The 25,838-nt window shown below is 36.0% G+C and overlaps 1 protein-coding gene across 4 annotated transcripts in view; it reads left to right on the forward strand.

The window, feature by feature from the left end:
- AKAP7 (A-kinase anchoring protein 7) overlaps positions 1-25,838 on the forward strand; it is a 141,981-nt gene that overhangs the window by 21,601 nt on the left and 94,542 nt on the right. For all 4 annotated transcript variants that reach the window (XM_081295281.1, XM_081295277.1, XM_081295278.1 and 1 more), the window contains exons 4-5: positions 18,237-18,373; positions 21,312-21,472. In XM_081295281.1, coding sequence (XP_081151407.1) covers positions 18,237-18,373; positions 21,312-21,472 — 298 coding nt within the window. The remainder of the gene's footprint in view (positions 1-18,236; positions 18,374-21,311; positions 21,473-25,838) is intronic.

Below are 25,838 nucleotides of genomic sequence, written 5' to 3' on the forward strand. Positions count from 1 at the left end.
CATACATACACACAATGCTGTCCTTTGAGGGATAAAAGTTATAGCCAGATCTCTTTGTATCTGTAGTGCTAGGGACAGAACCCAGGTCCTCCCATATCCTAAGCAGGCACTTTATCACTCTAAGCACAAGAACTCTTAAAAAGAATAAATACAGTGTTACAAATGCTGGTTTCATAATTTAAGATGAATCGCAGATAATTGTTTTGGAGGAGTTTGGGTGGCATATAGTAGTGGGAAATGCAGGTTTATACTTCTCTCAAGAGACTTATTCTGACGTAACAGAAAACTTATATACAAATAAAGAAAGAGATATAGGGATTGGATTAGGAGATACATTTTATATCTTGAATGAGCACATTTTTTTTTTGTTTGTTTTAAAGTATCTAATGTTAATTTTCTTTTAAAACTGCTTATGAGCTTTTGTGGGAAGGCCTGGGAAAGAAGTACCATTTATAACATTGTTTCAATGGAAGACTGTATTCCAAGTTCCAATTAAGTGACCTGCAAACAAGCTTTTGGAAGCTGGTACATTCACAATGAGTTGCTCTACTTTTGGCCTCTACTTGTTGGCATCTAGTTTTAAAGAAAAAAGCATTCAGAATAAGACAGGCCTTTGATTTTAAACACATTCTTAGAAGTTTGGAATTCATTTTTTAATGGAAAATCTTGATTTCATATTTCAAGAAATAGAAAATGAATTAGAATGACTGTACACATATATCTTAATTGGGAGTATATAAAATGTTTTCTTCATTAACCTGTACTTACACATTAAAAGTAAAAGGAGAAAAAATTTTGATGGGGTTATAATAAATCTGAAATGTTTCTTAAATGGATAGAATTGTATAATTAGTAACCTAGCTGTTAAATGTATGTTGGTTTTATATGCTTTGTTATGAGAGGTAATATGTTCGACAGCTTTCTGTCATTGTAAAAAATAATCTGAGATAATTAACTTATAAAGAGGAAAGTTCCATTTTGGCTCCAAAATTTTGGTTTTGAGATTCCAGTCCATGATTGAATGGCTTTGTTACTTTTGGGGCTGTGGCAAGGAGCACATCGTGGTGGAAGCACAATAGTAGAGCTATGTTATAGCCAGGAAGCAAAAGAGAAAGAGGAAGGGACTGGGCTCCCACAATCCCCTTCACATGTACTCCCCCAGTGACTGAAAGACCTCTCACTAGGCCCCACCTCTTAAAGGTTCCACTGCCTCCCAGTACTGACATCCAAAGGCACAGGCCTTTAACCCATGGGCCTTTGGGGTACTGTAACAGGTAATAACAGGTAATATGAGATAAATCAACATTGAAAAGTGAAAGGAATAATCAGCTGATGAAATTAAAAGTTTTTTTTTTTTGGTAAATTTCTTACATGTTAATTGAAAAAGGTGATTTTTTTCAGGAGTTTAAAAAGCATTTAATTCTGTGTTTCATCATTTTATAATGTGAAAGTTTCTGGTTTTATGAAAATATTGAAGTAAATTAGGGAATTCAGTTCCCTTTTTAAAATGTAATAGTAAAAGCATGTTATAGCATCATATTTATTTTAAGTGCTTGGTAGACAGAGAATATCCTATTTGAGGCTTTTTTCCTTTTCCTTTTACTTCAATTATTGCTATATCATTAGTTTTTCAGATTCTTTTCATGATTGTAGTCAGACAAGAAAAATCAGAGTATTCAGCTTTGAAGAAAAGTTAGGCAGCATATATATTCTTTTTTCTGGTAATGGGTATAGAACCCAGGAACTGAGTCATGGTAGGCAAATAAGTACACCACCACTGAGCCCCTGCCCCTTAGATAGTACACTGATATGATAATTCTGGTAACTTTTAATGGAGCAACAAATTTAGAAGCAATATATGTAACAGCTTGGAAAAATTCCAAGAATGATATCAAAAGATGAGGGCAAAGATATTCTACTGCTTTGTACTAGAAATGTAACTCATCTCTGTCAGGCAGAAAATCACATTAACTTTATGTCATTTTTCTATGAGCTCATATATGCTTCAAGTCAATTACAAAGCTTAAAAGATGAAAAATGAATTTTCTAATTGCAGTATTTTTAGGCATGTGGAATATGGCTTAGTGATGCTGTTTAGCACGTGGGAGTCTTTTTTTGATAACTTATTACTCAACAAATGAAATATGTAAGATTTTAATGAAATTTTAAATTTTTTACATATCTTTCAATGTCATATTTATTTATTTATTTTTTCTTTAATATTTATTTATTTATTTTTTTTTAGTTTTCGGTGGACACAACATCTTTATTTTATTTTATTTTTTTTATTGGATGTTCACAACATTACAAAGCTCTTGACAAATCATATTTCATACATTAGAATCAAGTGGGTTATGAACTCCCATTTTTACCCCAAATACAGATTGCAGAATCACATCGGTTACACATCACATTTTTACATACTGCCATATTAGTGACTGTTGTATTCTGCTACCTTTCCTATCCTCTACTATCCCCCCTCCCCTCCCCTCCCATCTTCTCTCTCTACCCCATCTACTGTAATTCATTTCCCTCCATGTTTGTTATCCCATTCCCCTCATAACCTCTTATATGTAATTTTGTATAACAATGAGGGTCTCCCTCCATTTCCATGTGATTTCCCTTTTTTTCTCCCTTTCCCTCCCGCCTCATGTCTCTGTTTAATGTTAATCTTTTCTTCCTGCTCTTCCTCCCTGTTCTGTTCTTAGTTGCTCTCATTATATCAAAGAAGACATTTGGTATTTGTTTTTTAGGGATTGGCTAGCTTCACTAAGCATAATCTGCTCTAGTGCCATCCATTTCCCTGCAAATTCCGTGATTTTGTCATTTTTTAGTGCTGCATAATACTCCATGGTGTATAAATGCCACATTTTTTTGATCCATTCATCTATTGAAGGGCATCTGGGTTGATTCCACAGTCTAGCAATTGTGAATTGTGCTGCTATGAACATCGATGTGGCAGTATCCCTGTAGCATGCTCTTTTAAGGTCTTCAGGAAATAGTCCGAGAAGGGCAATAGCTGGGTGAAATGGTGGTTCCATTCCCAACTTTCCCAGGAATCTCCATACTGCTTTCCAAATGGGCCACACCCGCTTGCAGTCCCACCAGCAGTGTACAAGAGTACCCTTTTCCCCACATCCTCGCCAGCACTCGTTGTTGTTTGACTTCATCATGGCTGCCAATCTTACTGGGGTGAGGTGGTATCTTAGGGTGGTTTTGATTTGCATTTCCTTGACTGCTAGAGATGGTGAGCATTTTTTCATGTACTTGTTGATTGATTGTATATCCTCCTCTGAGAAGTGTCTGTTCAGGTCCTTGGCCCATTTGTTGATTGGGTTATTTGTTATCTTATTGTCTAATTTTTTGAGTTCTTTGTATACTCTGGATATTAGGGCTCTATCTGAAGTGTGAGGAGTAAAAATTTGTTCCCATGATGTGGGCTCCCTATTTACCTCTCTTATTGTTTCTCTTGCTGAGAGAAAACTTTTCAGTTTAAGAAAGTCCCATTTGTTGATTCTTGTTATTAACTCTTGTGCTATAGGTGTCCTATTAAGGAATTTGGAGCCCGTCCCCACAATCTGCAGATCGGAGCCAACTTTTTCTTCTATCAGACGGAGAGTCTCTGATTTGATATCTAGCTCCTTTATCCACTTTGAGTTGACTTTTGTGCATGGCGAGAGGAGGGGATTCAGTTTCATTTTGTTGCATATGGATTTCCAGTTTTCCCAACACCATTTGTTGAAGATGCTATCTTTTCTCCATTGCATGTTTTTAGCTCCTTTATCAAATATAAGATAGTTGTAGCTTTGTGGATTAGTCTCTGTGTCCTCTATTCTGTACCATTGGTCCACCCGCCTGTTCTGGTACCAGTACCATGCTGTTTTTATTACTATTGCTCTGTAATATAGTTTGAAATCTGGTATCGCTATACCACCTGATTCACACTTCCTGCTTAGAATTGTTTTTGCTATTCTGGGTCTTTTATTTTTCCATATGAATTTCACGATTGCTTTATCTATTTCTACAAGAAATGCCATTGGGATTTTGATTGGCATTGCATTAAACCTCTAGAGAACTTTTGGTAATATCGCCATTTTGATGATATTAGTTCTGCCTATCCATGAACAAGGTATATTTTTCCATCTTCTAAGATCCTCTTCTATTTCTTTCTTTAGGGTTCTGTAGTTTTCATTGTATAGGTCTTTCACCTCTTTTGTTAGGTTGATTCCCAAGTATTTTATTTTTTTTGAGGATATTGTGAATGGAGTGTTTTTCCTCATTTCCGTTTCAGAAGTTTTGTCGCTGATATACAGAAATGCCTTTGATTTATGCGTGTTGATTTTATATCCTGCCACTTTGCTGAATTCATTTATTAGTTCTAGTAGTTTTTTTGTAGACCCTTTTGGGTCTTCTAGGTATAGAATCATGTCATCCGCAAATAGTGATAATTTAAGTTCTTCTTTTCCTATTTTTATGCCTTTAATTTCTTTCGTCTGTCTAATTGCTCTGGCCAGTGTTTCGAGAACTATATTGAATAGAAGTGGTGATAGGGGGCATCCCTGTCTTGTTCCAGATTTTAGAGGGAATACCTTCAATTTTTCTCCATTCAGAATGATGCTAGCCTGAGGCTTGGCATAGATAGCGTTTACAATGTTGAGGTAAGTTCCTGTTATCCCTAGTTTTTCTAATGTTTTGAACATAAAGGGATGCTGTACTTTGTCAAATGCTTTTTCTGCGTCTATCGAGATGATCATATGGTTCTTATCTTTAAGTCTATTGATGTGGTGAATAACATTTATTGATTTCCGTATATTGAACCATCCTTGCATCCCAGGGATGAATCCTACTTGATCATGGTGCACAATTTTTTTGATGTGTTTTTGTATTCGATTCGCCAGAATTTTATTGAGGATTTTTGCATCTAGGTTCATTAGAGATATTGGTCTGTAGTTTTCTTTCTTTGAGGTGTCTTTGTCTGGTTTCGGAATCAGGGTGATGTTGGCCTCATAGAATGAATTTGGAAGAGCTCCCTCTTTTTCTATTTTCTGAAATAACTTGAAAAGTATTGGTATTAATTCTTCTTTAAAGGTTTTGTAAAACTCTGCTGTGTACCCATCTGGTCCTGGGCTTTTCTTGGTTGGAAGTCTTTCGATTGCTTCTTCTATTTCATCTATTGATATTGGTCTGTTTAAGTTGTGAGTTTCCTCCTGACTCAGTCTGGGCAAATCATATGACTTAAGGAATTTATCGATGTCTTCACTATCTTCTATTTTATTGGAATATAGGTTTTCAAAATAATTTCTAATTGTTTTCTCTATTTCTGAAGTGTCTGTTGTAATATTGCCTTTCTTATCCTGTATGTTAGTAATTTGAGTTCTCTCTCTTCTTCTCTTCGTTAGTATGGCTAGGGGTCTGTTGATCTTATTTATTTTTTCAAAGAACCAACTTTTTGTTTTGTTAATTTTTTCAATAGTTTCTTTTGTTTCAATTTCATTGATTTCTGCTCTGATTTTAATTAATTCTTGCCTTCTGCTACATTTGCTATTGTTTTGCTCTTCCTTTTCTAGGGCTTTGAGATGAAGTGTGAGCTCATTTATTTGTTGGTTTTTCCTTTTTTTGAGGAATGACCTCCAGGCGATGAATTTCCCTCTTAAAACTGCTTTCATTGTGTCCCATAGATTCCGATATGTTGTGTCTGTATTTTCATTTATCTCTAAGAATTTTTTGATTTCCTCCTTTATGTCTTCTGTAACCCATTGATCATTCAGTAACGTATTGTTCATTGACCATGTGATGTAGGATTTTTCCTTCCTTCTTTTATCATTGATTTCCAGTTTCATTCCATTATGATCTGATAAAGTGCATGGTATTATCTCAACCCCTTTATATTTACTGAGGGTTGCCCTATGGCATAATATATGGTCTATTTTTGAGAAGGTTCCATGTGCTGCTGAGAAAAAAGTATATCCACTTGATGATGGTTGATATATTCTATATATGTCAGTTAAGTCTAGGTTATTGATTGTGATATTGAGGTCAATAGTTTCTTTATTCAACTTTTGTTTGGAGGATCTGTCCAATGGTGAGAGAGGTGTGTTGAAGTCACCCATGATTATTGTGTTGTGGTCTATTTGATTCTTGAACTTGAGGAGAGTTTGTTTTATGAACGTCGCAACGCCATTATTTGGTGCATAAATATTGATAATTGTTATGTCTTGTTGGTGAATGGTTCCTTTTAACAGTATATAATGTCCTTCCTTATCCCTTTTGATTAACTTAGTCTTGAAGTCGATTTTATTCGATATGAGAATGGCCACCCCTGCTTGCTTACGAGGACCGTGTGCTTGGTATATTTTTTCCCAACCTTTTACCTTGAGCCTGTGTATGTCTTTTCCAATCAGATGTGTCTCCTGGAGGCAGCATATTGTTGGATTTGTTTTTTTAATCCATGTTACCAGCCTATGTCGCTTTATTGGAGAGTTTAAGCCATTAACGTTTAGAGTTACTATTGATATATGGTTTGTACTTCCTGCCATGTTTGATTATTTATCTCTTTTTTTTTTTTCCTAATTTAGTTTGTTTCTCCATGATTAGCTTTCCCCCCGTCCTCTGTCTTTTCCGAGGCACTTCCCTGATGGTTTTGGTTATTGTTTTCCATTTCTTCCTCTTGTAGAGTTTTGCTCAAGACGCTTTGCAATGCTGGTTTTCTGGCTACAAATTCTTTTAGCTTTTGTTTATCATGAAAGATTTTTATTTCGTTGTCGTATCTGAAGCTTAATTTTGCTGGATACAGAATTCTTGGTTGGCATCCATTGTCTTTCAGTGTTTGAAATACGTTGTTCCAGGATCTTCTCGCTTTCAGCGTCTGTGATGAAAAATCCATTATCAACCTTATTGGTTTACCCCTAAATGTAATCTGCCTCTTTTCTCTTGTAGCTTTTAATATTTTCTCTTTGTTCTGTATATTGGATAGCTTCATAACAATGTGTCTTGGCGTTGGTCTACTGTGATTTTGTGTGCTCGGTGTCCTGTATGCATCTACAATTTTTATATCTGTTTCCTTTTTTATTTCTGGAAAGTTTTCTGTAATTATTTCCTTCAGCACGTTACTAATTCCCTTGGCATGAATCTCTGTGCCTTCCTCTATCCTGATGACTCGTAAGTTTGGTTTTTTTAAGTTATCCCAAGTCTCTTGGATGTTTTTCTCGTGATTTTTTACCAGCCTATCTGAGTTGGCTAGACTCTTTTCAAGATGATATATTTTGTCTTCATTATCTGATGTTCTGGCTTCTACTTGCTCCACTCTGTTGGTGATACTCTTGATTGAGTTTTTAATTTGGTTTATCGTTTCCTTCATTTCTAGAATTATTGTTTGATTTTTTTTTATAATCTCTATCTCCTGATAAAGATGCTTAACTTCTTCTTTTATCTGTTTATGTAATTCATTTTCAATGTGATCTTTAAGGTTCCTTTCCATCTGTCTAAGGTGTTCCTTGAGTTCTTTATATGGCCATTTTTCTGATGACTCCAGGTCCTCCTGAATATTTAGGCTGTCTTTCATTGTTTGTACTCCTTTTCTTCCTTGCTTCTTTTATGCTCATGATACTTCTTGTTCTGTTTGACTGCCGAGTTACTGTTTACTCTTATAAATTTATTTGATGCTTGGGAGGAGAGGTATTAGAAGGGAAGGGAAGAAGTCGCTAAAGAGAGTGAGTGTAGGCAGGTGGAATTCAAGAGAGGGGGAATAAGAAAATTGAAAAGAAATGAAAAGACAAAAGAAAAAAGTGAAAAGAAAGAAAGAAAAAACGAAAAAATAAAAATTTAAAACAAACGAAAAAAATTATAATGATAATAAAAAAATGGAAATTGAAGTTTAAAAAATAATAGTAATAATAATAGAATTAAAAGAATTAAAAAAATTGAAACCATTGATAAGAAAGTTAAAGAACAACAACAACATCAACTACAAAAAGTGAGAATAAAAAAAATACTAATAATAATCATTAAAAAAAATAATAATAAATGCAGTCATAGAGCTCGATTAACTTCTCTTCCAGTAGGTGTAGCTGTGCCCACTGGGCCAGGCTTCTCCTCTTGATAGGTGGGAACTAATCACTGTGCCTCAGCTCTTCTTCCCAGACTGTGCGGGTCTCCAGTCCTGAGTGCCTAGGTCCTTCTCTTGTGGTTCCTCAATACAGGCCCCACTCACCTGTGACGCTTACCACATTACTGGCTACACACCGGGTCTTCTGCTCCTGGGAGCCCTGTTTTCATGGATGCCTGGGCACACCCTTTCTGTTTGCCTCCCTTGGACCCTAAGTTTGTAGGGCTTGGGGCTGAGGACCCCCAGCGAATTTGTTTGCCCTCAGGTAGCAACTCCCCTGGTAGCTGGTGTAAGGGACCTCTGTTGTCAGCCCTGGTGGGAGCGATAGCCGGGGGTTCTGCGCCGCTAGTCCCACGTCACTCCTGATTCCCTGGGTCTGGCTAAGGTGTTCAGTTGGCTTTTACCTCTGTGAGATCAGGTGGGCCGACTAGTTATTTCAGCGGGATCGTTAGTGCTGAGTCACGAGAAGCAGGCGATCCAGGGCTTAAATGCAGCAGATTTGTGCTCAGTGTGTGTTTTGTGAGGGGCCCAAAGTGTACGCCGTAGCTCCACGTCAGCTCAGCATTGCCTAGTGATCCTGAGCAAATAGGCTTTAGATAATTTACAGCTCCCTATGCCCGCGCAGTTGTAGAGGTCAGAGACTTGATCTCTCCACGCCTGCCACCATGTTAGACCTCCTCAATAACCCCAAGATCTTGCTTATGCCATGTTACCCTTACAGTTTCCTGGCATAAGCAAGATCTTGGGGTTATACAAACTGCTGCTTCTGTTTCCAGTCCAGTTTTCTAGAACTGAAACCCTGCTGCCGTCTCCTCCACCTCTGGGCCACGCTCTTGGGCGCCGTGCTTGTCCGCGACCTTAGCAGCACCGCCACGGCCTCCGCTGCTCCTCGGCCTGGTGCCTAGCACCCAGGGCCCAAGCGGCTGCCGCCGCGCCTCTCCAGCCCCCTCCTCCGGAGCACGGGTCCCCTCGCAGTGGGATGCCGAACGACCCCAGACCAGGCTCTGCCCCAAGGTGCAGCAGGGAACAGGCGACCGAGGCACTTGAGGCCGTGGTCCAGCCTTCGGAGGACAGGGCTCGGCACGCAGCCCAGTTCCAGTCTCTAGATGCGGCAGCTGGACCCTGTAGACAGAGCCATCAAGACAGCATGCAGAAAGCAAATGGCGGCTCCCGCGGAGTGGATTTTCGGCCCCGAAACCACAGCCCAGCCAACCACTAACTCTCCCTGTATAGACAATATTCAAAAAAAAAAAAAAAAAAGGGCGGGGTGTACTGAGCTTTCTTTGCCTCAGGTACTTACAATCCACTGCTGATTACCCATTCAGCTTCTCTGCCAGGAGCGAAGTGAAAGAGGAAGCAGATGTGCGCAAAGCGCCCGCGGCTCTGAGCAGGAAAGTGTCCGGGAGCCAAGCGTCTCTTTTTCAATCTCTCTGTTTTTTCTGCTGCTTGGCCGGGTGGTCCACTACAGATTAATGGTGAAAGGAGCTCTAACAAGCTGTGCGAAGTCTCGATTAAAGCCGCTGCTCTGAGCACCAGGCTCAGCACTTCAGCAACCCCCGTACGCAGCGGCCATCTTCTCTCAATGTCATATTTAAATTTAACTTTATAGTATTAATTTTTAGCATTGTAGTTTGTGCCCTACAGCCAATGACTGGGGATTATAGTGACAGATAAGCTTTAATTTTTTTTGTAGAATTTTAAATAGTGACTAAAAATTAGTTTCCTTTGGACCTTGATGACATTAGTGTTTTAAAAAAATGACTTGTAGATAAGACTCTGAAGTATTTTTTTTCTTTGACTTTTTTAAGAATGTAATTAGGAATAAAAAGCATTTTAAGGGGCTGGGGATGTGGCTCAAGCGGTAGCGCGCTCGCCTGGCATGCGTGCGGCCCAGGTTCGATCCTCAGCACCACATACCAACAAAGATGTTGTGTCCGCCGAGAACTAAAAAATAAATATTAAAAATTCTCTCTCTCTCTCACTCTCTCTCCTCTCTCACTCTCTCTTTAAAAAAAAAAAAAAAAAAAAGCATTTTAAGAAAATTTTGGGGCTGGGATTGTGGCTCAGTGGTAGAACGCTCGCCTAGCATGTATAAGGCCCTGAGTTCGAACCTTAGCACCACATAAAAATAAATAAATAAAATAAAGGTATTGTGTTCAATTACAACTAAAAAATAAATATTAAAAAAAGAAAATCTTAAAATGATATCAAGGACTATATAAATTAATCTAAAGCATCGGAGCATAGTTTAGAAATATATTGCTTAATTAGATTAACTAAAAAGTTTTCATAGGTTTGAGGTTAATTCTGCACTATAAGTACTACGTGACTTTAGAGAAATAAGTCTCCAAAGTATTTTGTAGCTTTTTATTTGCAATTTTATAAGCTACTGGATAATTTGAAGATATTAATGGTCTAAAACTATTTTACCATGTAAGACATTTTACTATAATGTGAATATACAAATGCATGGAATTGTGAACATTGTCTTGAATTTATATATAATTTTTTTGAGTTTAGAATGAAGGCTAAGTTATTATGAGCATGTGAATCTTCTACCCACTAGATGGAAGTAGAACCCTTACCCCTTATTGTGGCAACCGAAAATATATCCAGGTATTGCCAAATGCCCTCTGCGAGAGAAGCTTGCTATGGTAGAGAACTAGATTTTGATAATATCGGCAGTGTTTTATGCCATATGTTAGGTAAAGAATGCAGTGCTTACAGTTTTTTCAGAGATCTTTTTTTATATGATCTTTAATACATTCTTGTAAATACAGCAATGCAGATTTTATTATTCCTGTTTTACAGTTGAAGAGACCAAAGCTCAGTAAGACTAGGTAACTTGTATGGGATCACACCTTTGGATGACCTGGGGGTCTGGGATTAAGCCAGGACACCTGACTTGAGTCCAGGACCTTTAATTTACATTACTCTGTATTATATAACAAAGTTCTTACTCAAACCCATTTTTTTCATGATAAATGTAGTACCAGCTAAGATCTTAAGACGTGATTATATTATTGTGAGGCTTGACTTTCTGAGCACCTATGATGTACTTGATACTGGGACAGGTCCTTTTCATATGTAGCTGGGTCCACTTGAGCTGCTCTGTTATCCTCTTAAACCAGTCTCTGCACTTTGTTGCATCTGGAAGAAACTAAAAATTCAAATTTAAACTCATTGCAGAGTAATAATGTGGACTTAGGCTAAAGACATTTTTGAGAGATAGCTAATGTGTTTCATTTCATAGTGTCTCAGTTGATTTTGTGCTGCTACAATGAGTACTTGAGACTGGATAATTTTAAGAACAGAAATTTCTTAACACTGCTAGAGGCTAGAAATCCAAGGTTGAAGAGTGGGTGTCTGTAAGAGTCTCTTGCTGTGTCATCCCTTGATGGAAACTAGAAGGAGAGGGGGAGAAAGGGGGCGGGAGGAAGGAAGCAAGCAAGCAGGAAAGAGCCAAACTTACCCTTTTATAAAGAATCCGCTCCCCTAGTAATGACATTAATCCATTTATGAGGGCAGTGCCCCATGGCCTACATACTTCCTGTCAGGCCCCACCTTCCAGCATCACCTCTTTGCGGATCAAACTGCCAACACATGAACTTTGGGGAATGCATTCAAACTATAGCACATAGTGTTCAGTGGGACTTTTAAAAAATCCACTTTAAATGTTTCTTTTCTCTTGATGTTTTATTTTTTAAGTTAGTACTCATATCTCTGCCTTTTCCCTTGATCCTTTCAAAAACAAAGGAGAAGGAAAGAAGGAAGAAAGGAAGAGAGGGAGGGAGGAAGTCTTTATCATGCTGTTGACCTTTTCCTTTACTCGCTGCTCTCTCTTGGATCTTTTCTTCTAGGTGCTTTCTTCATGTATTTTGTTTATCCTTCTCTGAAGCTCCTCTGCTTTTCTGGTGTGTATGGTCTTGACGAGATTTTTTAAATTGGTTATTATTTCTCATATCTGCACCTGCACATTGGCTGACTGGTTATGGTTTAAATTAGTAGTATAATAAACATTTTATGTATTTGATAAAATAACCCATGCATGCCCTTACCAATATAGTATGATTGGTTTCCAAATATGTCCTGTGCATTGATCTATCCAATAAATAAAACTGTTGTTTATTTTGTATAGTGAAACTATAGAAGCATTTCATTATCTTTAAAGTTTCCATTGAATTAATGTCTGGTTTTAGGGAGTTCTTTGATGATGTGATTGAGGGTATCATGGTCACGTTCTGATTTAATATCTATGTCATTGTATATAGGATTCTAGTCTCCACAATCTGTGTCAAACCACAGAGGGAATCAGGAGTACTGCCTAGTTTAGGCCGATTTCCACTAAGGTTTTCTATGCACAGGTATAAATTGCCAGTAATAAAATCAATAGGAGTTATAGAGTGTCTCTTTGACTCTCTTGTTTTTTTTCCCAGTGCCAAATCAGTTGATTATTAATATCAACTGACTTGCCAAGAACATGATACCAAACTTTTCATAAATCCAGCTTCCTGAATTCCTCACCCAAGTGCATATGGGAGCAAGTTCTATTATTTGTTATGATTCTTTTCATTCTTCTAGATGATTATGTAGCCTGCAATTGCTTTGTTTAGTGAGAGTAGCTAAACTTTGAACAGTAAATGTTCCTTTAAAATAGCAAAAGTTCCTCATAAAAATTAAAGTTTAAGCTTGAACATTTTGTGTTAATGCCAAACCAAATGAAGTCTTAGTGGACAGAGATGGGAGGAAAATGGAGTCTTATTTCATTATTTTGGGAAAGCTTTCTACTTTTTGATGTCATCTTCTTCTAGGGAAGGCCTAATTTTAAGTCATTTGTAGGTTGCAGACCGAAAGCCTAGGGGAGCTTGTTAGTTGATAGATAAGAATGCAAGGGTCAAGACCTTCAACTTTTGCTTTAGTGTGAATAGTTAGAACCTGGTATGGTTCCTTTCAATGAGGCTTGAGAAAAGTTTTTACTCTGATGTCATTTCCAAAGACCCAGTCTTCAGGTTCTAGGTCAGGGAAAGGCTGATCATTATTAGTAGACAGTTCATAGAAAACTTCCTTTACCTGGTAGGAATATGTTGTGGCACAATGCACCAAGGCCTTGCAATATTGAGTCATATAAAAGCTAACAAGTACAGGGGACATACAAGGTTCTACTATCAAAGCATAGGCCTTACAGTAAATATTTAATAAGGATCAGTTTTTTTCTCATATGAGTTGATCTAATTGCCTTTGAGAGCAGTGGTAAAACTTTTGACCAAGATAATCCAGTTGACTTGTTGGTTTATTTAATTTCAGTTTCAAGATATCGTTTGTCTGTTCAGCCTTTCCAGAGGATCTAAGAATGATAAGGGGAATGATAGTGCTTTTGGGTAAATGTAAAATCTCATTTAATTGTTTGGCAACCTGTTCAGTAAGTGGATTCCCCTGTTGTAGGAGATCTCTCCAGGGATTCCTCACAAAGGAAACACAATTTCTAATAATAGTTGTTCTACTGTTGTGGCATCAGCCTTTCCACAAAGGAAAGCTTCATTTCATCCTGAGACTAGGCATTTGTCACAAGAACATACTGATGTCCAATTGTTGGTGGTAATGGAATGAAATCCATCTGTACATTTTTAAGTGGTCCAGCACATGGTAGAAATATCCCCACTTGAATTCTTAATGTTTTTTCTGGGATTATGAGTTTGCTAGGAAAAACACTAGTTATAACCATGTTTCCTGATTTAGAATAATCACTCCATCAGTATTTTTTCATTTCTATACATTTTTTTTTTTTTGGTGTGCACACCCTTTAACATGGCAACTTTAGGAACTCAGGGAGGACCTATGACTGTCTAGGCCCTCAGTGAGTCCTTGTTTTGCATTAAATTTGCATCCTTTTTGGTACCATTTTTATTGTTCCAACTTAGGTACACATCCTTGTGTATTCAACAAATTATCATAAGTAATTTGATTTGGATCAACTTTATGGAGTTCTTTCAAGTTCCAATTTAACATTTTCAGAACTGGAAGACTGGGCAGGAAAGTCTGCTAATGTGTTTCCTTTATATTCAGGTTTATTTTTATGAGTATGAGCTTCAATTTTAATAATAGCAACCTGTGAGGGCAACAGAATAGGTGAAAGAAACTCATCCACTCTGGCTCCATTTTTGATGGGGATACTACTAGCATTTATAGAACCTCTTTGTTTTCCAAGCTTTCCAAAGTCATGGACCACTCTGAAGCATATTTATGGGCTGATAAGAGATTGATTTGTGTAAGGCTTATAACAAGCTGTAGTAAAAGCATATAATTCTACAGGTTGTGATGACTTAAATTATGGAAGAATTCCCTTTTCTATTAGTTCATTTTGAGTAGTTTCAACATGTCCGGCTTGGTATTTTCCTTCTATATTTTTGGTGTAAGATCCATCAACAGAATATATTAATTCAGGATTATCTTCTGCCACGTTCCTGAGGCAGGACTTCCAAAGTCTCATTATTACGATTGTGAACAACTAGTTAAAAGGTTTTGGATAAACTGGAGCCCTAAAGCCAGAGGTTGTATCAGAGGTTGTATAAGGCCAATTTTAATTGATTGAATTCCTGTTCATGATTATCTTCCCTTAGCAAAGGCTCTGGGACAGAGTTTTTTATAAGTTCATGTAAAGGAGAAACCAGCAAAGAGAAACTTTGGTTAAGATCTGTAGTAGCTGTCAAATCCACAGAAGCTTTTTTTTTTGAGAGGGACTTTACCACTGAACCATATACCCAGGCTTTATATATTTTTTTGAGACAGGGTCTCACTAAGTTGCTCAGTGTCTCTCTAAATTACTGAGGCTGGCTCTGGCCTAAAGATTGGGATCTTCCTGCCTCAGTCTCCTGAGTTGCTGGAATTATAGGCATGTGCTACAGTGCCCAGTTCCACAGAAGCCTCATGTTTTAGTTGTATGTTTAGGGAAACCTGGATTGTCTTTATTCTTTTGGGTCAAAGGAAAATTCCTCTGCAGTCAGATATTAACACAAACAATGGACCTTTTCTTTAGAGAACTGAAGCTTTTCCATGGACTAAACTTCTGAAACTGTGAGCCCCAAGTAAATTTTTTCTCTTTTAAGTTGTTCTTATCAGGTATTTTGGTCACAGCAACAAAGAGCTGTGTAACATTCACCAAGAGGTTTTTTGTTTTTGAGGACAGGATTTGAAGGATTCCTTGTCCACCAATAGTACATGATTCCCTACTGATTTTGATTTAGTTTCCCTGTGTTTATTTAAGGGTATTACTCAAGATAAGTTATTAGAGAATCCCTTGGAGCCCCATCAATATTGATTTCAATCTTAATAGTCGAGCCTTCAGAAGTTTCCCCTACTGGGGTACAGTCTATGCCAAAAGATGAGGTTTTTCATAAGACAGATGTGAGAGTGGACCATCTTCTCCAGTGGGGTGATTCTTTACAGGGGTAACAGACATTTCAAGGTACAGGGCTTCTTCTTTTAGGACCTACTTTTGATTCTGATATGCACCAGGAGGTCCTCTTGGTTTCTTGTCTTCATGGCTGTTTAGCTGTAAAGAGCCTTTGGATTCTTTTAGTATTTAAACTTTCTTCTTTATAGAATTTTTCTCAAAAATGTTCTTCTGTGACTGATTCAGCCATAGCAGTGTTTTCTTATCAGTCACCAGTACTGGTCCTGGGCCCATTAGTGAGTAAGACTGTAAGAGCCACCTCAGTTCTAGTAAGAACTATTTCCTGGGGCTGGGGCTAGGGCTCAGTGGTATGTGAGGCACTGGGTTTGATCCTTAGCATCCCATAAAAAGAAAAAAAGATATTGTGTCCAAAAAAAAAAAGAGTTTTTTTTTTAAAAGAAATATTTCCTGCTTTTAAGACCAGAAGACCAGAATGCTTAACAAATGACATTTCTAACCTAGCCCTGTAATCAGACTGACTCATCTTTTTTCTGTTTACATGATTGAATAATAGACCATTCTGTCTTTTATGAGAAGACAATGGGGATAGTTTTTGAAAGTTTTTCAGCTGTTTTTCTGGCATCTTTTGGGCCATTCCAAGAAGTAGCTCTTGAAGGGCTGTGGATACATTTCTCAGGTTTATCCTATCCTGCCTGAAAGTAGTGAGCACAGTAGGCTCAGTGGGCACCTTTTGCTGGATTACCTGAAGCTCCTGGCAGTCACCAGGGGTCTCTTTTGAATATCACCACTACCACCAAACTATAAGAGGAAAACCTGGGACACAATAAAATTTTAACAAGTTTGAGAAAGAAACAATTCATGAATTGGGAGTGCCAGACTAAGAGAGATTTAGTGTTTCTGTTTCATAGTGTTAGAGGTAAGTATTTATAGGAAAAATATGGAAGGAAATTATTTGATTGGGTGCAGTTACAAAATTACCTTTTTTGGTTTATAATGCCAGAACATCCTTGGCATGTCACATACATGTCACATAATCATGTATTGGTTGGCTGTTATGATTGCCTGAAGTTAATTTGTTTCTATTTAACATAAGCAGAATGAAAGACTCATTAGTGTTGTTTGCTTAGGAATTTTTCAGACTTGGTTTCCATTTGAATTTTACTTTAATACTTCCTATCATGAAAACACCATTTTCTTTGTTAGTCTTTCAGATTATAAGGAATAGAGATGGCTGAGGTTAATTTAGATGATATGGATTTTTGTAAAGATACACGGTGTTACAGAAAAAAACTTTTCATGCCACTTGTTAAAGATGGCAGGGGAGACTTTATTCAAAGGAGCCATGGAGATAGATACAGAGGCCATTGCAACAGGGTCTTGTGTTGTGGAGAGAAATTGGGCTCAACTCTGACTCTAGAACGAGAGAAGAAGGCGGGATTTACAACCAAAGAGCTAGGATTGGGGTCACTGGATAGAAGATTACTAAGAGGAAAAACCATGGATAAGGTGTTTCTGGCTAAACCCATTTGACAGAATGGTTATTATATGCAGGTCATGGTGAGAAGATATCTAAGGTATTGTGGGTAGTCAGATACTAAGGGTGGGGATTTTTTCTAAAGTGACTTCATGAGATTTATGTTCAAAATGGTTCTACAAGGACAAAGAGAGAAGCTCAAGATTGGGCCTACTCAAGCAGCCAACTCAGAGGAGCCTGAATAAAGTTTAGTTACAGGACAGCATCTCATGATTTGCCCAGTCACATTCCACAAATAATGGGAACATTGTTTAGGATAAAGCAGCTACTCTCATATCAGAACAGCCTGCTGTGCGCATGATTCAATTCTGACTTATCTCTGCTTTTCTATGCTCTGTTCCCATTGCCAGTCCTTTCTTTTTCCGTTTCTTTCTTAGCAATTCTGCTGTTTCAGGGATTTTGTGTACTCCCTTTTCTCTGGGTCTGCTATTTTATATTCAGACTACTCTCTAGATTGTTCGCATTTGGACTTTGACTAGAACTGAATCTAGCCTGAAGTGGAGGAGAACTAGGTTCTAAGAGTGGGAGCAGATGAAGGTCCTGGTCTCTGGGGGTTTCACCTGGGTGCAGACTGTTACACTTCTCCTAACATTTGCATTTGAACTTCTTTTAACTCTATTTCCATGGTTATGCCACTCCTCAAATGTCAGGAAAAATGACAGAAGTCATTCTTGTTAAAATTATGTCTATCCTAAAAAATTTTAAAGGCTATGAGGAATAGGTTCTCAGACATAATCACTTGGAGACAGATAAATATTACTTCTAACAGAAAGAATGTTGTCTGCTGGTTTGACCTTTCTGTGACAAGAATAAAGCTTTCTTCTTAGAAAAGATCATAATTAGTGAGTCATACCCTGTATCACAGGGACAAATTTCTAAAAAGATACTTGACCATTGAGATTTTTTTCCATTCAACCAGTGACTCAGCTGAAAAATAAGTATGTTGGGCTCAATGTTCTTAAGATGGTTAAGCTTTTTGTGACTTTCTAAACTAATACATCCTATTCAACCATCCAAGTCAACTATCTAGCATATGTGAACAAGTAAATAATTAAGCATTTGTTTGGTTGCTGAATTTTGACATTGTTCTAATTTGGGTGGTTGCTTATTTTCCTCTTGATTTACAATTTGTCATACAAAAGTTTTGCTTACCTATTTTTTTGTTTTTGTTTTCCATGTGTGATTAGATTATAGGAGGAATTAAGATCCTGCAAAATGCAATATTACAACAAGATAAGCGACTGGCCAAAGCAATGGTCAGTGCTGGTTCCTTTCATATTACCCTGCTAGTGATGCAGTTATTAAATGAAGATGAAGTAAACATGTGAGTAATGTATTTTCTTGACTATTATTTTCTAAATTATTACCTTAATGTGGGTAAACATGGCAGAACCCAAAGAGGTATTGAAATTCTAAAGAAGTATTCTTTGTTGTAATCTATCCCCCAAATTATATTGTTATAATAATCCATGTACAGAATTAACTAAATAAATATTTTTCTTAAATTAGACTTTTCACCTTTTGTTGCTGTTATCAAATGGTAGTTCTTGGTTATGTGGGAGATTTGCCCATGTTAATTATATAAGCAGTCTGGAGTTGATTCTGGACTCTACTAGGTTGAGATTCTAGGTAAGGATTCTGGAACCACAGCTGCCTTTTGTTAGCTGCCTGACTTTCGGCAAATCCTTTAATTTCTTGATAGATGGAGAAAACCATAGTACCAATACACAAAGGGGCATATACTAGGCACTAGATAATTGGTGACCATTAGAGCTGTCATTTTTATGTGAGTGAACTATTTCAGTTTGACCTCAGTCATTTTTAGAGTCCCTGTACTCCATCCACACCCAATTCAGGATCATTCCATAAAGATAAGATATATGTCATTGGTTACTACTTTCCAATCTGGGTGGAGAAACCTTACTCTTTCCCAGTTCTGTGGGACACTCTGTGCTGATGATTCTCCCTTTTCTTATTAACTGTTTCTCATTATATGAAGCTCAAGCTTATGCTCTTTGGGAAGTCAAAGCCAGATGGATTTGCAGTTTACTTCTGCTTTCTAGCTTGAAATATAAATAAATAAATAAATAAATAAATAAATAAATAAATAAATAAATATCTCCTAAGGGAATGAGGAACAAGGCTTGGATTAGGAAGGGAGTGAGGAAAAAGTAAAGTAAATGAGAGAAAACGAAATAAATTAAAAATATCCAGAAACAGTTTGAATCTTGGAGTAATATCCTTTACACAATAGAATCTCATGTCTTTAGAGATCAGTCTTCTAATCTGTCATAAGCTGATCTGTACCCAACAGCAGCCTTGAATACTTTGTAGGGCAGAGAGGACGGAGATTTTTACGTGACTCAATTTGGATGATCACTTTGCTGTCATACTCTTGGAGAGGCCAAAATGTATAGCACAAAAAAGCAAATGGCTGAGGGGAGTAGTGCCCTCTTTGTGTTAGGTCTTCTAGGTTTCTTTTTTTAAAAAAAAGTATGACATTTGCTGTTTCTGGAAAGTTTTAACCTTTCTCATGGCCCGCTTTGGCATATAGTTTTATTTAAAATGAATGTGTTAAATTCCTCCAGTTTGTGATAGATGAGCCGGAAGTGGCTCTTCTGTTTTCACACGCCTTAACTCACAGCACACAGCAAAGCACAATATTGAATTAGAAGTATGTGCACTGTGTCCTTTTGAATGACCATAAATACAATAAGGTAAGATTGGATTTAGGATGTATATTTGGAGGTACCATACATTTACAAAGCTGTTCTAAGAAGTGTTATATTGTCATGATATTATAACAGAGAAATGAGACTGAGTATGAAAGTCATGAGAGAAAACAGTTAAAAATGTTCCAAGGAAGGCTAATTTAGAAATATGAAAGATCTATAAAAATACATAAATATCATATTTTTTCATGCATTTGGTGAACAAATCATTGATCAAGATAATTTAATGATGGTTTATCCAAAGGATGTTTTTGTATAGTAAGAGCATGCTTATTTCTTTTTTAAGTAATTGCTGCCCTCTAGTGAGGTCTTAAATTTTTTCTCATAAAAAAGTACTATACCAAAATTCTGTTCAATATAGAAATAATATATTCTAATTTTCAAAATATTCAAAATATGATGTCTAATTCAACAATATAATAAATATTTATCTTTATGAGTAAAGTAGATCTGAAACAGAGTAACTTTAAATAAAATAGACTAAACAACTATATCAAGCATATAGCTACAATTGGGAAATATAATTAGACAATTTATTTGAATCCAAATACCATAAATTATATTGTTATAGAGATTATTATATTTTAAGAATAATGTATATTAAATTTTAATAGAGTGCCTTGCAAATAGTACTGTATCAGTAGATATTAATACTTTTATAAGAATTCTAGAACTTTTCAAATAATCTAATATAGGTTCTTATAGGTACTTTGTTTTTTTTTCCATTTGGATATATTTTTAGTAATCATTTTGAGTTGTGTATGCACTATTTCCTTAGTTAAAAGTTCTTGATGGACTATAAAATGTTATTTACTTTCATTTTTTAATAGCAATTATAATTACATAAAGATTTAATTTGCTTATATAGTTTTTGTTTAAAATTAATATTAGTTTTGGGGCTAGGATTGTAGCTCAGTGGTAGAGTGCTTGCCTAGCATGTGTGAGGCACTGGGTTCAATTCCTTTTTTTTTTTAGTTGTTGATAGACATGTATTTATTTTTATTTATTTACATGCAGTTCCGAGAATCAAACCCAGTGCCTCACACATGCTAGGCAGATTCAATTCTTAGCACCAAATATAAATAAATGAATAAAATAAAGGTCCATCAATGTCTAAAAAAATATTTAAAAAATTAATATTAGTGTTGTGCTGGGTGCAGTGGCACACACCTGTAAACCCAGCAACTTGGGAGGTTGAGGCCGGAGGATTCCAAGTTTGAGGCCAGCCTAGGTAATCTAACAAGATCTCAGCAACTTAGCGACATCCTATCTCAAAATTAAAAAATAAAAGAATTCGGGGACTGTAAAGTACCACTGGTTTAATCTCTGGTAACAACAACAACAAAAAAGAAATAGCTGATGTTAGTTTTAATCATATAGGTTAAATCTAGAAGATATTTTTTGTTTTAAAATAATTAGTACAAGTATAAAAATAATTTATCTTTCTGAAATGAATTACTTTGTTGTTTAATTGGTTTTGTGTATTTTATTACTTAACACGTTACTGAAAAAGAAATTGTTTCTTACCAGTGGTATTGATGCACTTTTGGAATTAAAGCCATTCATAGAAGAAATCCTCCAAGGCAAACATTTGACTTTGCCCTTTCAAGGGATTGACACTTTTGGAAATCAGGTTGGCTTTGTGAAGCTGGCAGAAGGAGACCACATAATCCCACTTCTGGAGATAGCAGGTAAAACAAAAACACACTCTTCTGTTGAAGAAGCAATTTTTTTTTCATTTTTGTGATAGAAATGTGACATCTTTTAATTTTTGGGAGGCAGTAAAACCTCATTTTGTAGGTGAGCTGTTTTGATATTTGCTTGTGTATGTACAAGTAAAACCTCATTTTGTAAGTGAGCTGTTTTGATATTTGCTTATGTACGTACATGGTTAAATAAAGGGTCTGAAAAGTTATCTTGATTCTTGGGCCTGAAGAATATGTTAATTCTGGGGCTTACTTTTCTCTTAATGAGGTTGAAGGATCCCAGTGCTTATCATGACATTTGACATATAATTGGTACTTTATAAGTATTGAATGAGTGAATTAAGAATCATCAATATATAGACCTTTACAAAATTTAAAATTTTGAGGCAGAGTCTCCATAAATTTCTGAGGCCAGACTTAAACTTGAGATCTTCCTGTTTCAGCCTCCTAAGTAGCTGAGATTATAGGCATACACCACCTTTCCACTTGATACTATGTTGCTTCTATGCAGTTTAATAATTGCTCATTAAAGAGCACACCTTTAATTGAGGAAAGCTTGGAATAAAGATTAGTTTTCATTGTTGGCAAGTTTTCTTTTGTGCTGTTAAGATATATGTGATGGATGTTTTATGAATGTCAGTGTTTATTTATAGACCACGATCATCATTCATTCTAGTTGAAAGTAATGACCAGTTGTACTGTTCAGTATGTGGTTTAAGTTTTCTAAGTTCATTATCCATTCAGGTATATCAAATATAGAGTTATTTAGTTATATTTTTAATAGAAGATTTTTGTTATTTCCTCGAAGTGTTGTTACACAAGAGCATTTCATTTGGATTGTGAATGCAATATTCACTATTGATTGCAGGTGAAACATTCATTTTCATTTTACTAAGGTTTTTATAAATTTATTCCCTCAAAATTAATTTCTTCTACATAATGTTGGGTCCCAGGAATTACACTTTAGTAGGAATGATTCATTCCTTCAATATGGCAATTAACTAACACCAATGAGATGGATGGAATAGAAAACTTGAAAAAAAGTGTTCCTGTCCTCTAAGGAGCTAGCAGTATTGTGCAGAAATAAATAAGTAAGTAATTATAGTGCAACACTGCCTGTACATAAAGCCAGGTGCAGAGTTTTTTAGGCAAGCAGGAGAAAGGGTCTGTGTTGAGGAAAGTTTCATAGGTCATGTAGCATTGAGCTGAGGTTTGAAGGTAAGTAAAGTCTCTTTGGTTGAGCATATTGGAAGATGTCCAGGCAGAGGGAAGAGCATGTGCAAAGAAATTCAAAGTACCTTTAGGGACTCACAAGTAGTTTAGTTTTACTGAAGTATAAATTACAAATCTAGGGGTATCAGTAAAATGAGATCCATATGTGAAGGGAAAAATGAAAGTGAAATAAGGGCTTGAGGGGAAGTGGAGAAAGTTTGGAATAGTGAGCAAGAGAAATAGAAGGTGAAAATTATTAAGCAATGTGTAGTGGGATTGCAGAACAATGCGAAATATGTGTTTTGGATGAGATTCCAAAAATTTATAATTTGTTTTTTTCTCAGGTAGTATTCTAATATTTAGGTGTGGGAGTGAAAAGGGGAAATCAAATTACCTCATACTTGAGCCTTTGCATGGTAGATGTGTTAAAACGACAAGGGATCAAAGATCCAGGAGAGTGGTTGAATGTTTAATGTATATATTAGGAATGCAATGAAGTCTAGATGGGACTCATTCTTGGAAGAAGAATGGAGCAATAGGACTGAAGGTTAGTATTAGTAGAAGACTAGGAGTGAGAGAGAATTCAGAAAAATGTTTGCTAAACTGTCATGACGAAATGATTGGCATAGATTTGTACTACTCAATTTTAACGTATATTCATAGTATTCTGTGCTTCCTAATCTTGCACCAAATATGGTTTAGTAATAAGTGATTTATTTATTTATTTTTGGCACTGTGGATGAACCCTGGGGTGCTTTACCACTGAACTATATCCCCAGCCCTTTTTAAACATTTTTTATTTTGAAACAGGGACTAGCTAAGTTGCTGAGACTGACCTTAAACTTGTGATTCTCTTTTCTCAACTTCTCAAGTTGCTGGGATTACAGGTGTAAATCACCAGGCCTGACAGTAATAAATCATTTTAAAATTACACCAGTGTAATTTTGTTTTTTTATTAGAGCATTATAGTTATACATAATAGCTAGGTTAATTTTTTTTTTAAATTTATATTTTAGTTTGAGGTGGACACAATATCTTTATTTTATATTTATGTGGTGCTGAGGATTGAACCTATTGCCATCATGCGTGACAGGTGAGCACTCTACCACTGAGCCATAACTCCAGCCCCAATAGCTGGGTTAAGTTTTTTTTTTTTTTTTTAATTAGCTACACATGCCATTACAATGATCTTGGCAATTCATATATTTGAATCAATTGGGGTATAATTTCTCATTTTTATGATTGTACAGATTGCAGAATCACATTGGTCGTAAAGTCACCTATATGGGTTAAGTTTTTACATAATAATACATGCATGGAATTTGATTTACACCATTTCAGTTCTCAGGGCCTATCCCTTTCCCTCTGTTCTTATTCTTCTACTCTACTAGCATCCTTTTACTCATTTATTTATATAAACCCAGATGCTTTATTTTTGATTGGTGCTTCATATATATGCATAAAGATGGAATTAATTTAGGTATATTTAAATATGCACATACAGTGATTTTGTTGAAGTCATTCTGCTTTTCTTTCCCTTTCCAGTCCCTCCTCGCTTCCTCTCTTTCTGTTTCCTCTCTTCAACTGATCTGATTCCCTATGTCTTTATGATATCTCAATCCCCACCCCTACACCCCCTGATTTTGCTCTGGCTTCTACAAATGAGAAAAAACATTTGACCCTTGATTTTCTAAGTCTGGTTTATTTCACTTAGCATAATTTTCTCCAGTTACATCCGTTTATCTGCAAATGTCATAATTTCATTCTTCTTTATGGCTGAGTAGAACTCCACTGTGTATGTATACTATATTTTCTTAATCCATTCATCTATTGATGAGCATCTGGGTTGGTTTCATAATTTGGCTTTGTGAATTGTGCTTCTGTAAACATTGATATAGTTGTAGCAATTAGTATGTTGATTTTAGTTCTATTGGATAAAACCAAGGAGTGGAACAGCTGGGTCATGTGGTGGTTCATTCCATATATATATATATATATATATGTATGTGTGTGTGTGTGTGTGTGTGTGTGTATTTGAATAGCACGTTTAATCTAGTTTAAATATTACACAATTTATACATGTGTCAAAATATTACATGGAATGACATTAATAAGTATACATTTTATGTTTCATAATATCAGTTAAAATTAATTTTAAATGAATAAATAATGTTCATTCCTAGTTTGAGGAATCTCCACACTGCTTTTCAGAGTGGTTGTACTAATTTGCAATCTCACCAACAGTGTACAAGTGTATCCTTTTCTCCATATCCTCACCAGCATTTATTATTATTTGTATACTTGATAATTGCTATTCTGAGTGGAATGAAATAAAATCTTCGTGTAGTTTTGATTTGAATTGCCCTAATTGCTAGACATACTGAACATTTGTTCTTGTATTTGTTGGCCACTTGTATTTCTTCTTTTGAGAAATTGTCTGTTCAGTTCTTTTTCTAATTTATTTATTGGTTTATTTGTTTTTTTTTTTTTTTGGTTTTAAGTATTTTGAGTTCTTTATAGATTCTGCATATTAATCCCCTGTCAGTGGAGTACCTGGCAAAAATTTTCTGCCATTCTGTAGAATCTTCACACTCTTAATCATTCCCTTATTTTGTACAGAAGTTTTTTAGTTTGATGGCATCCCACTTACTGATTCTTGGTTTTATTTCTTGATTTTTAGGGGTCTTGTTAAGAAAGTTGATGACTGTACCAATACAATAGGGTATTGACCCTATTTTTTTTAATAGTAGTTGCAGAGTTTTTGATCTGCCTGGATTTGACTTTTTGCAAGGTGAAAGATAGGGATCTAGTTTCATTCTTCTATAAACATACATCTAATTTCCCCAGCACCATTTGTTAAAAAGCCTATATTTTTTCTCACATATATATTTGGCACCTTTTCAAGTATCAGATGAATATAAGTATGTGGGTTTGTCTTTGTGTCTTCTGTTCTGTTTCATTGTTTTTCAAGTTTATTTTGAAGCCACAGCATAGTCTTTTAAAGCTTCACATAATGCTATATTTTTGCAAAAAAATTTGGCATAAATCTGCTTTGATTATGCAATTAAATATGATATATAATGCCACCCTTGCTCCACTTCTAGTCCAGCCCTTATTTAGCAACCATCCCTCTACAAAT

This window comes from Spermophilus citellus (genome assembly GCF_964194105.1).
Source record: "Spermophilus citellus genome assembly, chromosome: 5".
In the NCBI taxonomy this organism is placed as follows: Eukaryota; Metazoa; Chordata; class Mammalia; order Rodentia; family Sciuridae; genus Spermophilus; species Spermophilus citellus.